This window comes from Acanthisitta chloris, unplaced genomic scaffold (assembly GCF_000695815.1).
Source record: "Acanthisitta chloris isolate BGI_N310 unplaced genomic scaffold, ASM69581v1 scaffold28336, whole genome shotgun sequence".
NCBI lineage: Eukaryota > Metazoa > Chordata > Aves > Passeriformes > Acanthisittidae > Acanthisitta > Acanthisitta chloris.
Window position 1 is genome coordinate 22,123 of NW_008676974.1, and position 14,278 is coordinate 36,400.

Consider the following 14,278-nt stretch of genomic DNA (forward strand, 5'->3'; position numbering starts at 1 on the left):
AGGAATTCATATTTCACCTATTTACAAGATGCTTCATTGAAATTGAAGCAAATGCAAGGGGGGAGAGTCAAGGTTTTTGGTTTGAAAATCTGACAGATGGGCTAGGGAGACTCCTAGCAGTTACACGTGAGCCTGTTGATACTGAATAATATTATAATGATAAGCAGAACTGAAACAGATGCTGGAAAGAGATACAGTTTTTTTAATTCATTTTTATTATTAATTTTGGATTGTGAGATTATTATCCCAAGCAGTTATTACAAGGAAACAGGAGAGGAGCCAAGGATGTAACTAAGGAATCAAGGACTTGCAAAAAATCCAGCTCTTTCATTGTCCTTCTCAGTGGTCTTTTGTCATGGTAATTTTTCTTACTACTCTGCTGTCTGACAAAAGAACAAGTTCTGGATACAAAAGATCTGTGTAAGTACTAATTATTTTGTTAGGCCTTTATACAAATCAAGGTAATTAGATTTAAATAACCTCTTAGCAGGAAGGTATGTACCAACCAACTGTGGTATTTGGCTCTCTGTCTAGCTATTGAGCTCATTCAGACAGAATCTGATCTACCTCATGAACAATAAATTTGCTTGTTCCTCACTGTGCTTATGGAGGGAAGCAAAACCCCGAACCAAACACATGCTTTCTTGTTTCAAAGTTTTGCTTTACCTTTACAACTTCACTGTGCAGCTCCATGTTACTGCATTTAAATTTAAAATTAGATTTTGTTATTCTGCCAGCTCTTCAGGCAAGATGGGTACCATGCTAGGAAAAGAAGCGTATATATATTCTAGTAAGCCTTTCACTTTGCAGTCAATGAGTGACTTGTTAGCAATTTCTCTTAACAGTTCTTCATCTGCTAGAAAGAAGGAAAAAAGTTAGGCTTTCTAGAAGAAGAGGCCCAAAGGAAACTTTCTTCTATACCTTGGGTTCTTGTGGTGATTCTGTTCTACACTGAAGTGTGGCTCTAAAAATGCACGTGCTTTTACTCAGATGAAGATAATAGTAACTCTAGGTCTCACTCTCCTCTTTTCTCTGCAATTAGGAAAATGGAGCATTCAGTCATGTTAGAAAGGAATTTTGCAAGGCAAGCAAGAACCAAGAGCTTAACCATAGGTCTAATTTATTCACAGCTTGAGTTGTCCCACAAAAATATTTGAAGCAGTATTTTATGAATTTTGAAGCCTCGTAGAAAGGGTAACTGATGTCTTTTTTTAAATTTTCAAAGGACAGATGATTTGTTTATGTTTAATAAAAGTAAATGCAGTATTTCAGCATTTAGATGGCTGTTACTTATTATGCAGAAGGGTTCAAATAATGCTTTTGGCTTTTATTTAATTGTAAATGCCATCTGGATTATTGGAGGGATGTATGAGAATGAATGTAAGATTCCTCTGCCTCCCCTTCCCTGCCTCCCCCCCCCCCAAAAAAAAAAAAAAAGCTGTATTAGCTTGAGACTGATACACAAGTCTTTTTGTGGACTGCTAAAAATGGTCCTGAAGATTATTTTCATATGTTCTGTAATTTTTGCAGCACTTTTGCCTTTCATAGGTTTTGTTCTGATCCATGATTGTTTGATTATGGGTGGTTGTGGGGTTTCTTTTGTCTGTTGGGGTATTTTTTGCAATTCATGCATACATAGAAAAGGAAAAAAAATCCCTCATGTTTTCTAAGAACCTGTGTCTGTAGTGTCTGTAATGACATTGAAGACAGAGTAGCTGTGTAATGATGTATTAGTGGCTTGGTGATTTTTGCTGTGAAGTCTTTGGACTGATGGTAATACAAATATTTTTTCTTTGTGGCCCGTTACAAAGTGACTGAAAATCATTTCATGAGCTTACAGTTACGTAGTTATAGACGTTTAGTGCCCTTTTCTGTTGCTGACACAACTCATGTGGTCACTTCACACTAAGAAAGAGGATAATGAGATGCTGCTAAAGCAGAGTGGATACTTATGGCCTTGGGTTTGCACTCATTTCACAGTGGTATGACAGTACAACTTCCTGGCTAATGAGGAATATGTGCCTTATACCAAAGCATTCTTGACTTCTGCCTCAAGGTGGTTTTGGGTATAGACTCGTTTGCCACTGAAGCATGGGAGAACCCTTTGCAGCTTAACTGAAAAATAGTTTAATAATGATGGGAGAGGGAATCTATGATGGTGTATGTGAAGGCTGGAATTGGGCATGTTGTTACCAATCATAAATATATTTTTTCAGTTGTGACTTTAAAAAAAGAATAAATTTCGTGCTTAGAGCTTCCACTCCTAACACATTTACATGAAGGTATATCCTGCCTGTGTCTGTATCTGGATTAAAAAAAAAAAAAAGTCCTCTAAGCAGTTCAAGAAAAAGATGCTATTACTGGCTTGCTGAGAGAGGATTAATTAGGAAATGCCTTCCCTTATCTGGATTTCTAGAAGTTACAGTGGTTCACTTCCTCTTAGCAGAGAATTATTTTACAGAATGACACTAGGCACTATATTAAATAATTATGTTGTTATGTATTTGTTCTCTGGGGCTTGGTACTTTGGTGAAATTTGGGGTTATTTGCTAGGCAGCTGTTCAGTTGTCAGATGAAGGGATCAGCCTGAAATAACTTGTAATGGAGTATGGTGCATTTGAATAACAAAAAGCCAGGGAGAATCTTGAAATTTAGGCAATCTCCAGGAGAATCTTTTTTTACATAAATACTAGCTTTACTCTGCATACCTTTTATTCCCCTCCCCTCCCTTTTCTCCAGTACTGATACTCGAAAAGGTGGAAAATGGAGATCTGAGCAACAAGGTGTTGAAGATCACGGATTTCGGCTTGGCCAGGGAATGGCATAAAACTACCAAAATGAGCGCAGCTGGGACATATGCCTGGATGGCTCCTGAGGTCATCCGCTCCTCCATGTTCTCCAAGGGCAGCGATGTGTGGAGGTATTGATTTGGCATTAAGTGATTGGGTACTAAAGAGTAACTAGACCTGCCAGGAAACCTCTTTTATGTTTAAGAATGAGTAATGATGAATCAAGTATTAAAATTCAAGTCCTAAGAAAACGCTGTCCACCAGCTTTCCATTTAGCAGACTCTCGGACTTGTTTTTAACTGAAGAAAGTGGTGGATCAACTCCTGTATAAATTTTTATTGTTCTATAAATTTGCATTCAGATTATTTTAAGACTCATAATCCAAATCCCCTCTGCTTCATCTAAACCAAAGTTTTCATGCTTATTCGGCTATTGGCTGACATAATCAAAGGCTGTAAAACAATCTGTGAAGTACTTTTTTTTTTTACTGTTTTACCAACAGTAAGATAATTTTGTGTTGGTAGTAATATGTTGCTGATGTATATGTGCACAAACATACTGTACTTAACTGAATTCCCCATGCAGTTTGAATCCAAATACAATGTATTTTGCTTTCATAACAGTCTTATTAATTATTTCCACCCTCCTAGTCTTTCACATAGGGTTATAAATCTCTTATCTAAGTCCGTCTGAGTATGTAATCTATACGCAGTAGCTTGCATGTATACATTGTCTTTTCCATTCATGCACTTGGCTTTTTGTGAATGAGCTAATTTGGTGAGAGGAGTGTGAGGGTCAGCCCATGCACTTCCAGAAGCTGAGTTTGAATGCCACCATGAAGTGAATTGGTAAATACAGAATTCAGTAAATACCTCTAGGACAGTGACTTTTCTGGATGCTGCATGACTTAGAATTAGTACTGAACACCTGAAACAGATGAAGGAGAGAGAATTTTGTTTTTCCTGTGGAGATTTGTTGAAATGTCAGGGTGACTTCGTTTTTGTCACTGGCCAGTAATGCTCCAACACAAGTGCATGCATGCTGTGAAAGCTGTCAGGATAAAGAAATATCCCAGCTGGCAGACTTGTCTGGCGGTTATGACAGAGTGGGGGTTTTCATTTCCCTTATCCAGGTTTGCTGAATAGATTACATATTGCCTTGTGATAAATATGTGAACTTTTATGTTGCACACTAATGGTGCAGATAAAATCTGACTCTCTAATTAAATGTGGTAGCCTCTGTAGTTAATCTGAGACAAAATGAGCAAGAACCAGGCTTTCACTCTGAGTGAAGTCTGGCAGAAATGAAAATCTCAAGGCTGTGCACCTTTTCCATGCACATGATGACAGTCCTGGTTTGTACACAGCTTGTCAAGGTCAAACCTCAACTTGGTCTTGTCTGATTCAGTGCCAGGAATGGCCTTTGAGGGTAACCTGAGGGAGAGTGACAAGTGAACGGGGAAGCCATTTCACTGTAATTGTAAGTTTACTAATCCAGGCATGTTGTGAAGAGATCAGTACATGTTCTGTACCAGTATGAGCTCATTTGAAAGAAGGTAAGGCTTAATTGGTCTGTTGGTGATTTTCATGAAGGTAGCACAAAGTGGCTTTGTACTTGTACAAAAATACCAGTTTGGTCATTGATGTAAGCACTGTGAATCACTTCAGGACTTAAGGACTGTAAATAAATTATTTGTTAGCTTTTCAGAATACTGTATTTCTACTTCTAAGATTCCTTCATTGCTTTCTCTTGTTGCATTTACCATTCTTTGGTGAAATTAGCTTGAGTTCCTCACAATTCTCTCCCTTAAACAGAGTGTCATCACCATTAGGAGAACTTACATACTGTCTCTGAATAAACCTCCTTTCTCTGGTGGCCCAAACCTCGATTCATACTTAAATAAGCTGAGAACAGGGTGGTTGAGGCATGTATGCAGAGGCCAAATACTTGCCAGTGCACTTGCTACTAGTGTGTCAATGACTGTATGTACTAGATTTTACAAAACCAGTCATGGACGTGTAATAAATCCTGTCCCCACCCAAGGATGCAACCTGAAATTCTTAACAGGATGAACTCTTCTTATCCTATTAGACTTGCCCCTCCTCTTGTCCAGTTCAACCTCTCAGTTAATCACTGGAGTTGAGGGAGTTTTTTTCCCCTGACAACCTTCCAGTTAGTCTGTGCAGCATCCACAGAATTGGCTCTCTCTCTCTCTAACATTCACAAACCCTTTTATTTCAACACCTTTTCTGTAAAGCTTATTAAAATAATACCACTGGCTGAATTGTTGCCCAGCCTTTGAACAAGAATCCTGTTCTGCTTGTGTTCTCACTGCAACTGCACAAACATGTGAAGAAGATGCTGAAGAAGATGCTTGCCAGGACTGAAATTTCCCGAGTCAGTCTTAATCATAACAAACTGTTTCATCCTGTATCAAGTTCCATTTAAAAAACTCAACTGTTTTTCTTATGTCCCACTAAAGTAGGGTTGGCAAAGAGCTTAAGAGTGAGGATTGGCCCCACACACTGATATCTATCACCAGGGTCTGGGCCACTGTAAAGCTTGTTAACAGTACCAATATTTAGTAAATCTTGCTAGTGAAAACTTGTTGTTGTGAATTCTGCTGTGCTGTACCCACAGACTTTTGCTATCCAGTAGAGATCTTGATACACAAATGACAGATACAGTTTTATTTAAACAAATCAGTTCCTGTAAATCTATTTATGTGGTTTTACTTGCTCTGGATTTACAGGGGCAAAGTTGAAGCATGGATAGTGCAGCTTATGCAGTACTGTACAGCAAATTAATGTTAGCAGGCATATAAATCAAATTTCCCTGACATTTGACTGCTTTAATGTATTTCTTGTTGCTGCACACTTCATTTTTTACTTGTGCTGCTTAAAAGACAGTCATTGTCAGTATGATTGGTGTGTGGAGTATAAAGGCACCATGCAGCCTTCATCTGAGTTCTCTGTGTTCCTCAATTTTGATGCTTTTAAGATGTATTTATTCTGATACCAGTGAAATAATTGGGAATTTAATTTCATTTAGGAATGCAATACCAGCAGTAGCTAAAACCATTGGATTAGCAGATCATGAAGTTTCAGGCATTCAGTGCTCACTGTAGAAACTTTGGGGTTTTATTTATATTCTGTTTTCATCAAGTGTTGGCCGAGCACTTCTATCCAAAACTGACTGCTTGCAGGCTTCTGTAGTCTTTGTGTGTAATGAAGCACTGACAAGACTTCAGTACCTGCAAGATAAGTGCTGACTAGCAGTATTAGTAGGAACTCACCTGGGAGAAGCACACTCAACTGACTGTTGTGAAATGAGCAGGAAAGGTCATCTCTGGAACTGCCAGTTCGATAACATGCAAAATGCTAATGTTAATAGCAATTAAACTGTAATTAAGTTGGGGATTTTTTCTTAACAAAGTAGTGTTGTGGTTTCTGTTGGAACTGGGATCTTTTTGTTGGGCTGATAGTTCCTTCCTCATGGAAAGTGTTAAACCTTGGGAAATGGATAAGAGAAACCTATGGTACAAATGCCAGGGAATAATACCAGTGAGAAGAAATTACTGCTTTTTTTATAAGTTCACAGACTAGCAAGGGAGGTGGCAAAATCACATGTGAAATCCTGCAGACCTCCAGCCTCCCTGCCCTGAAAATCCAGTGTGTAGGATTGAACCTGATGTTAAATGGCTTAAGAGATTACTGGATCACCAAAAGATGGTTAATTATTCACACAAGTGTCAGTTGACTTGGATGCATGGTCTGTATCACATGGTTCATTTTGTAATGAAAGCCCAAAAGTTACTACTGTGTGCTGGCAAAATAAATTAGCTTGTTCAGTTTTTCTTTCTCCTTGCTGAATATGAGTAGAGGCCCTTGTTTCTTTCTTCCTATGCCTTTTTTGTATAGGTCTTTTGACTCTGACTTTTTCCTTTGTACTTCCCAATCTTCTGCTTAAGAGTGAATGGAAAACACTGTTCAAGCTGTTTAATCACTTGGGATTGTTGTTCCAGTGCCACAAACTAGTACTGCCCTAGTTCTGGTGAAGCAGTGTTCTCAGCAATGAACTGTAGGTAGGTGAGGAAGAAGTGACATTAATTTCTGTCAGAAGCGAAGTGACCTTTCCTGCAATATACACTTCTAGTGTCACATTAGAAGAAACGCCAATCCATCTATTTATTTCCCCAAAATACATGCATTGAGGGACACTGAAAAAGACCAGATGTCTTTTAATAATTACCCTGCAGAAGAAATACTTCAAGCACATCAGTAGTGCTTTATCCAGCACTAGTGGTAATAACACAGCTCTTTGGTAGTTTTTACTGCCTTTTGATATCAACAGTTGCATCCAAACATGAATTATCAGATTTAGACAGTCCAAGTATACATTCAGTCCAGCATTCATTTTCTTTTGAGTGTCTTATGAATCCTAGGAGGCCAAAAAGAAAATGAGAACTCCACAAACTCTAGTTTATTTTTTCCAAATAGGACTCTTGGGATGGTAAGAAGTAATAAATTACAATTAAAATATCAAGAGTATGCAAAAGATTACCTAGGTGAAAAATGATATTTTGCTTCATAAAGTAAGCTAGCTGTGTTAGCAGCAAGGGCAGAATCTTTAGTGAGTAAAATCCTGTACCTAAATAGAAAAAGTATGAAAAGGTGTCAGCATTTGCAATGAATGTTAAAGACTTTGTAGAGTCAGGGGAGATTGCAAGAGTACAGGTTGTAATAGTGTACTCCCAAATGGATAGGGCAACAGTTGCTTTGAAACAAGAAAAGATCAATCTGTTAGCTTCAAAATTACTGTTTCCCAGAGCAGCTGTTTAAGGAGCTTTTAGGAGGAGAAGCAGTTCTTAATTTGGTCTTTAGGTATGCTTAGGAGGCCTTCAAGACTGTACAGTATGACATGATCCAAATATATGTATGCTTAGGTTCAATATCTCTGCAAGAGCAATCAAGAAAAATTAGTCCATTACAGTAGTGTTTAATCTCAGGGAGATTCATGGCAACATTGATGAATTTTGTGTATAAACAACAAAAGGCAACATGTATCATGGATACCTTTTAAGGACATTATGTTAAAGCTCTGAGTGAATATATAGGAAAGGCTTTAAAAGAATGAAGAAGGCAATGTAGAAGTGACTGCTGGAAGGCATCCTTCTAAAGTTGAATCTGCATCCAACTGAAGAAAATTTGGCATAGAGTTCAGCTCTGGCAAGTTGAACATAAAACACAGAAGATGATAAAAGGGTTTTGAGGAAAGTCATCTTAAAGCATAAAACCTAATAAATTACTTTCAAATGCAACACAGGTGAGAACCCTGCACAGGAGAACATGCAGCCCAGAGGTGACCAAGATGTAGGAGTATAAAGAAGATAAGGCTGTAACAGAAAAAAAACAGTGACTTGTGTCTGCAGAGTGGAGCAGAGAGACTTTTTCAATTTCTCTTTAAGGGAGCCAAGCTGGAAGACTTATCTTGCTGAAGTACAGTCCACAGAGGGGTTAAAACTGATTGATAAAGTGAGCAGAAACAAATCACTGAGATTTACAGTAACACCCAAGATTTTTACAAGAACATGAGAGTCAGCTGAGTTAATAGCTCTGCTGTGTAATCTACTGCTTAAAGCTGCTGTAGTACCAGAGAAATGGAAGGCAGCAAACATGGTGACAGGTCTTAAAAGAGCTTCCTGAGGATTAGCAAGTATGATTTTCAGTTCTGCTAAATGGTAGAAACAGCACTAAGGAGCAGCGAGCTGGTGGACTTATGAGCATATCTGGGGAAGAGTCAGCTTTTGTAGAAGAGAATAAAATGTAATACCTTTGGAAAAAGTGAAAATGCTTGGAGGAGTTACTGAGTATGTGGATAAGTGGTAAGATTGTTTTTACTATATTTGGATTTATAAAGACTTTAAACAAAATCTTTGATCAAAAGATTTTAAAGAAAGTAACATGATGGGGGAAAAGAGGGTAAGTGTTCTTCCCATCACTTAGTTAATTTTTAATTACTAAAGAAATAAATCAGTTTCCTTGGTGGGGAATTTTGTCTTCAACACAATCATGAGTGATTTGAAAAACAATAAATGGTTAGGTAGCATGGTTGATGATATCAAGTTATTCAGGATTAAGATAAATTAATCTACTGCAGAGAGCTGAGGAAAAGTTTTACTATAATGAGTGATATAATAGATGGTAATGGTAATAAATGCAAAATAGTAGCCATGGGAGAATTTCACGTGTACAATGATGGGCTCTAAATTTTACTATTATAATTCAGTAAAAAGATACTGGAGCTACTGTGGGTAACCTAGTGCGTTCTGTAAAGAGTCAGAAAGGCAAGTGGCAAATTAAAATTTAATAGGAAGGAAACAAGGATGTAAACAAGCAATACCATTTGTGCCTCTCCCTGAATCTTTAAAACTTTGTTCCTTCCAACAGAAGATGTCAAGGTCAATGAAAGATATGAAATGGCTTCTGTTTGGGATAGTAAATAGATTAGGATTTAGCTAGATTAGGATTTGGGGGGCTGGAAAGATGATTTAGGCAGGATGTATGGGAGCCTGTGAAATCATGGATGGCGTGGAAGAAGCTAATAGGGAACATATGTTCGCTCTTTCTTGTGTTGAAAGAACTACAGGGAAGCAAATGAAATTGCCAAGTGACAAGCTCGAAACAAATGCACGGAAGTATTCTTTGGCAATACATCATTAAATTTGTGGAGTTCACTACCAGAGAACATAGTGGATGGTAAATGGGTTCAGAAGAGAGTAAGACAGATCAATGGCAGAAAAACCTGTCAGGTCACCAAGTATGAACAAGCAGTTGCTGGCTCAGGTTTCCTTGAAGCAGAGAGAATATTCTGAGGATATGTTGTTCATCATATACTTTGGGGGAAAACAGTTCTTGAACTATTTCCATAACTTCGTAGTTTATATTTCGTAGAACATCTTAAGAACAACTTAATTCTGAAGAAGTATTTTTCACTTATTTTTAAAAATCGCAACCCACCAAACAACAACTTTGCTAAATTAGTTAGAAGATTTATGGTTTTCAGATTGTTCCAGGTTTCCAGAGAGAAAATTGGTTTTACCTAAAAGGTGAAAATGGCATCTTATTTCAGACTTACTTAAAAATGCAGGTAAAATAAGGCACATCACCAGCTTGGCAGTCATCATGAGCTTGTCCAGAAATCTGCAATTTTTTTAGGATACTAGACTCAGTCTAGTAGGCTCAGGTACCTTCTTGTTGTTAAAGTCAAACACCTATTGTCTTTTCTGTTTTCTTCCTGGTAGTTATGGTGTGCTGCTTTGGGAACTGCTAACAGGAGAAGTACCATTCCGAGGAATCGATGGTCTTGCAGTAGCATACGGCGTTGCCATGAATAAACTTGCCCTTCCAATCCCTTCCACGTGTCCAGAGCCTTTTGCCAAACTCATGGAAGGTAAGCCAGCTGTGGTGGGAGTGTGGTTTGTGCTGTTTCTAGAGTGCTGTTCAGCATTGCATCTTTGTGTTGGTTTTGATACCTAAGACGACAGATTTCTCAAATGGCTTTACTCAGTGGTGCAGGTTATTATGGGAGCCAGGCTTGGCTGGTGGTGTGCTGTGGTAGCTACTCTATTGCAAGAGTAGGGATAGAGATTTCTCTGCCATTTTTATCAGCTGGCTTTATAGGAAAATGGGAGCTGTTGCTGTCATCACCTAGCTTGTTTTCTAGTAGTGAAGAGTCACCAACACCAAAACTTAACGTATTTTGGTCTAGGTTGAAGTCTTCAACTCTTAAAAGAAGTCAGAGCTTGAACATCTTGCTAGGCAGTGTCTGATTGATTTGGAATGAAACTTTATCCTACTGACATTTCATAGAGAGGGTTTAAATGTGGCTTTGGCATTTCAAAACGACTCATATTTTCAGTCAGAAAGATGTGATTTTCTGCTTTGTGTGTGGAGATAGTTAATGCCCAAAGTGGGCTACATAGAGAAGAAATAAATATTGCAGTTTGTCATCAGAGCTGCTGTGATGATTCTGAAAAGGATTCTGTGAGGCAGCTTTTGGGGTCTACTTAGTGACCTGCTCTGCTGGCTATTGCAACTACTTGCATGTCTCCTGAGCTTCAGCTGTTCCTCCTTTTCCTCTTTCCCATCCTCCCAGTGGTACCTTTAGCATTTTTTTTCACTGTCCCTATTCCCAAGGATTTCCAGGTGTTTATATGTAAGAAACATTTTTATAACTATCTGACAGAAAGAAAAACTGAGGTAAAGAGAGAGAGAACTTTCTTTGAAGTCTTGGTGAGCAAAGAATGAGTCTCAACGTAGAACTGATACTCTGTGGCTGCTGGTGGGGTTTTTAGCCCCAAGAAAGGTATATGATTAATGTAAGAAAATATTTCTGATCTATTTCTCTGCTTTTAGAATACTTTTGCATTTCTCTGGTCATTTCTGTAAGTTACAGGTGCCAGTCAAGTTCAAGTAGAAAATTTCATGTACTGTTCTGCTAAAAAAGAAATATCCTACTGGATAGTAAACTGCAGCAGTGTTGCAGGTATAGTAGCTTGGAAGCAATGTAAAGCAAGCAACTGTGTCTGAAAGTTACTGGAACTATCAGCTCAGTGTTGTGCCAGGGCAGTTTGTTTTGTCATGGTTCCCTAAAAGAAGGCCCCTGGATTTCTTAACTCAAGTGAGCTGTCTGCAGCTGGGTCTAAAAATATTGCCCTCTGTTGGGAAAGTCAGGTAGAGGCATATGGCCAGTGCTTGAACCCAGCGGCACAGGGGTGAGCACCCACATGGCTTTGGAACGCTTGGCTTCTCCATGTGCGGGGGAAGGCAAGAACAAAAAAACCAATTACTTTCTGCCCCTTCACCAAAACTGTTTTTCACACAGGCTGTTTCCCATCTCGGGTGAACTCTTGTTCCCCCTAATGCTGCATTTACTTTTGAATTACTGCCCTGGTGGTCTTCACTGAGACAACAAAGCTGAACTTTTGCTCTTCACAGAAACGACTTGTATGTTACAACTGTCCTCATTAGTGCAAATAATGGCAGATCTAGGCCTGGGAAAATAAAAGCCACGGGCCACCTGCTAGTTATCCTGTTCACTCATTCATGCATTTGGCTGGCTGCAGCATTTTGTTTTACTTTGGGTCATGTTTGCTTTGCCATGCTTAAAACCTGGGGTAAAGAGACAGGGATTATGGCACTGACAGTCCAGCTGTAACACCCATTGCTACTAATTGGTCAGCAGCAGGGGACCTTCAGAGCACTCTTTAACATCCTCAGTTCTCTGTTTTGGTAAGAGAAGCAATTTGAAAGCCATAAACACAAATGCGTTCCAGCTTATGCCTCATGGAGCCTGATCAGATGCTTAAATACCAGCAGCTTGATACCTGCAGTGTTGAAACCAAAGCTCCCAAATGCAAAATCTCAGTAAAGCTAAAATCAAATAAAAGACCCGCAAACCAAAGCCTTAACAGTTGCACAGATTTTGTGAAGTCGTATTTATTTTTAGTTGCAGCTGCTCCTTGGTGTATTTCACTCCACAAAAACTGATGAATGAATGTCTTTTAGGGCATCACTAAATATTTTTAAGAACGTTTCCTTTTTTTTCTGACTTTAAGGTCTAGAAAACTTCTAGAACATTTTTGTAACTCTTGCCCTGTGCTGTGGTAATTTATGTCATCAATCCAGCAACCATGTAGAGCAATGATAGTATGAGCATATTGAGAGAGACCCATGTGTTTTTACTTTTGTTCATGCAGAAGATCTGTATTCCCTAGAAATACACTTGAATGTTAAGTTTGTCTGTTTGTTTGCTCTCAAATTTTGGCATTCCGAGAGTCTATCAGTACTAAAGAGAATAAGGATACTTGTTATACAAGAACCTCTGTAAGTGCCAGTATGGGACAACATAGAATGAGGAAGTGTTGTTTTCTGAAGGAGTAGAAATGAGGGTGAAGGAAGAGGAAGGACTGAATGAGTAAAAATTTCCTATTTAAAAGTGATGTTAAATCAAAGTTTTTGACTTAATGGCTTTTTATACGTGTGTGTAGTGATTTCATATCTTGCGGTGCTACTTCATACCATTTTCTGTTTCTGTTTTCAGTGTTAAATTCCCATCACTGTATTGTATTGTTGCTCATTGAGTTGCCTTATGTGGTGAGATAGCTACGGTAAATTCTGTGGGTTTAGAGCTCTGTAATTGGCTAAGTAATTGCATTAGATTGTAAATGAAAAAACTCATTTAACTTTGGTTTCTCTTAAAAGCAAAAGCAAAAAGTCTGATCAAACAGTTTTCTCTCAAGTAATAAAAAAGAACCCTTAAAAATAAGAAAACTCCAAATGCACTATTTGATGTCATTATTTGCTTGAATCTCCTACCTTCAATCAAGTTATGCCCAGTCTGCTTTGCAGGAGAGATTTCCAGTCCTGAGGAAGAGACTCATAATGACTCAGCTTAGTATTAGAGCTTGGCATTAGAAAAAACTCTGGTAAATATCCTCCTGCAGTATGACTATTAACTCTGCAGTGTAACTATGCTAAAAGAACTGTTTGCAAGGGCCTTGCGTAGTATTTCGACTTTGTGACCACATATATACATCTTAAAGCAAAATATTTTAGGGAAATTATTAGGTTTTTTTTTTAAATGCTTGATAATGTAACTTTCTGTAAAATAAATAAACCTCTGTTTTATGTGGCATATTATTGCAATAGAACCTAGAGACCAGGTAGTTAGGTGGTTCAAGATCTTAAATGATGTTGGATGTTGTATAAGCATGAAAGCATAAATTCCATACTCAGTAATAGTCAATGCAAGTAGGAAAGATGGGTTAACCCAGATAGTGTGCATGCCACTCTTAGCCACTGGGGATCAGTAAAGTACTACTCATCCTCTCAAGCCTGTGTACTTAGAGATGCTTGACTGTTGCTTGTCTTTGTCCTGTTCTAGATTGCTGGAACCCTGACCCACACTCACGACCTTCCTTTGCCAGTGTCCTAGACCACCTTACCGCCATAGAAGAGTCTGGTTTCTTTGAAATGCCCAAAGATTCCTTTCACTCCCTGCAGGAAGATTGGAAACAAGAGATCCAAGAGATGTTTGATCAGCTCAGAGCCAAAGAAAAGGTAAGTAGAGAACACTCTCTGCTTGTGCTCTCTGGCTTATAATTTCCCCATTTCACAATTCAAACAAGGATAATTGTTTAGTGCATCCCAGAGTTAATTTTGTCTGTGCTTTAGTGGAGCTTGTATTAATTCCCTGAATCAATGGCAGGTTATGATGCACACAAGGGTAGAATCATGAGAAAAATAAATATCTGCATCCTGAGCTGCTACTCTTTCTAATATTGCTGTGAGCTTCCATTATACACTGCACAAGATGCTGTGGTGTGTTGTCTTTATTGTTTAATGTATCTGATAACTGTTTCACTGTTAGCATCTTAGTTGAGAAGCCTGATGGTAATGGTTAAGAGTAGAAATAGGAGGAGTAGT

General features: G+C 38.4%; 1 protein-coding gene across 1 annotated transcript in view; it reads left to right on the forward strand.

Moving 5' to 3' along the window:
- The window catches only part of LOC103803769 (mitogen-activated protein kinase kinase kinase 9-like), a 47,389-nt gene that overhangs the window by 20,202 nt on the left and 12,909 nt on the right, over window positions 1-14,278 (forward strand). Inside the window, exons 2-4 of the mRNA XM_009076341.1 lie at window positions 2,740-2,920; window positions 10,093-10,241; window positions 13,737-13,912. Of these exons, the coding sequence (XP_009074589.1) occupies window positions 2,740-2,920; window positions 10,093-10,241; window positions 13,737-13,912 (506 nt within the window). The remainder of the gene's footprint in view (window positions 1-2,739; window positions 2,921-10,092; window positions 10,242-13,736; window positions 13,913-14,278) is intronic.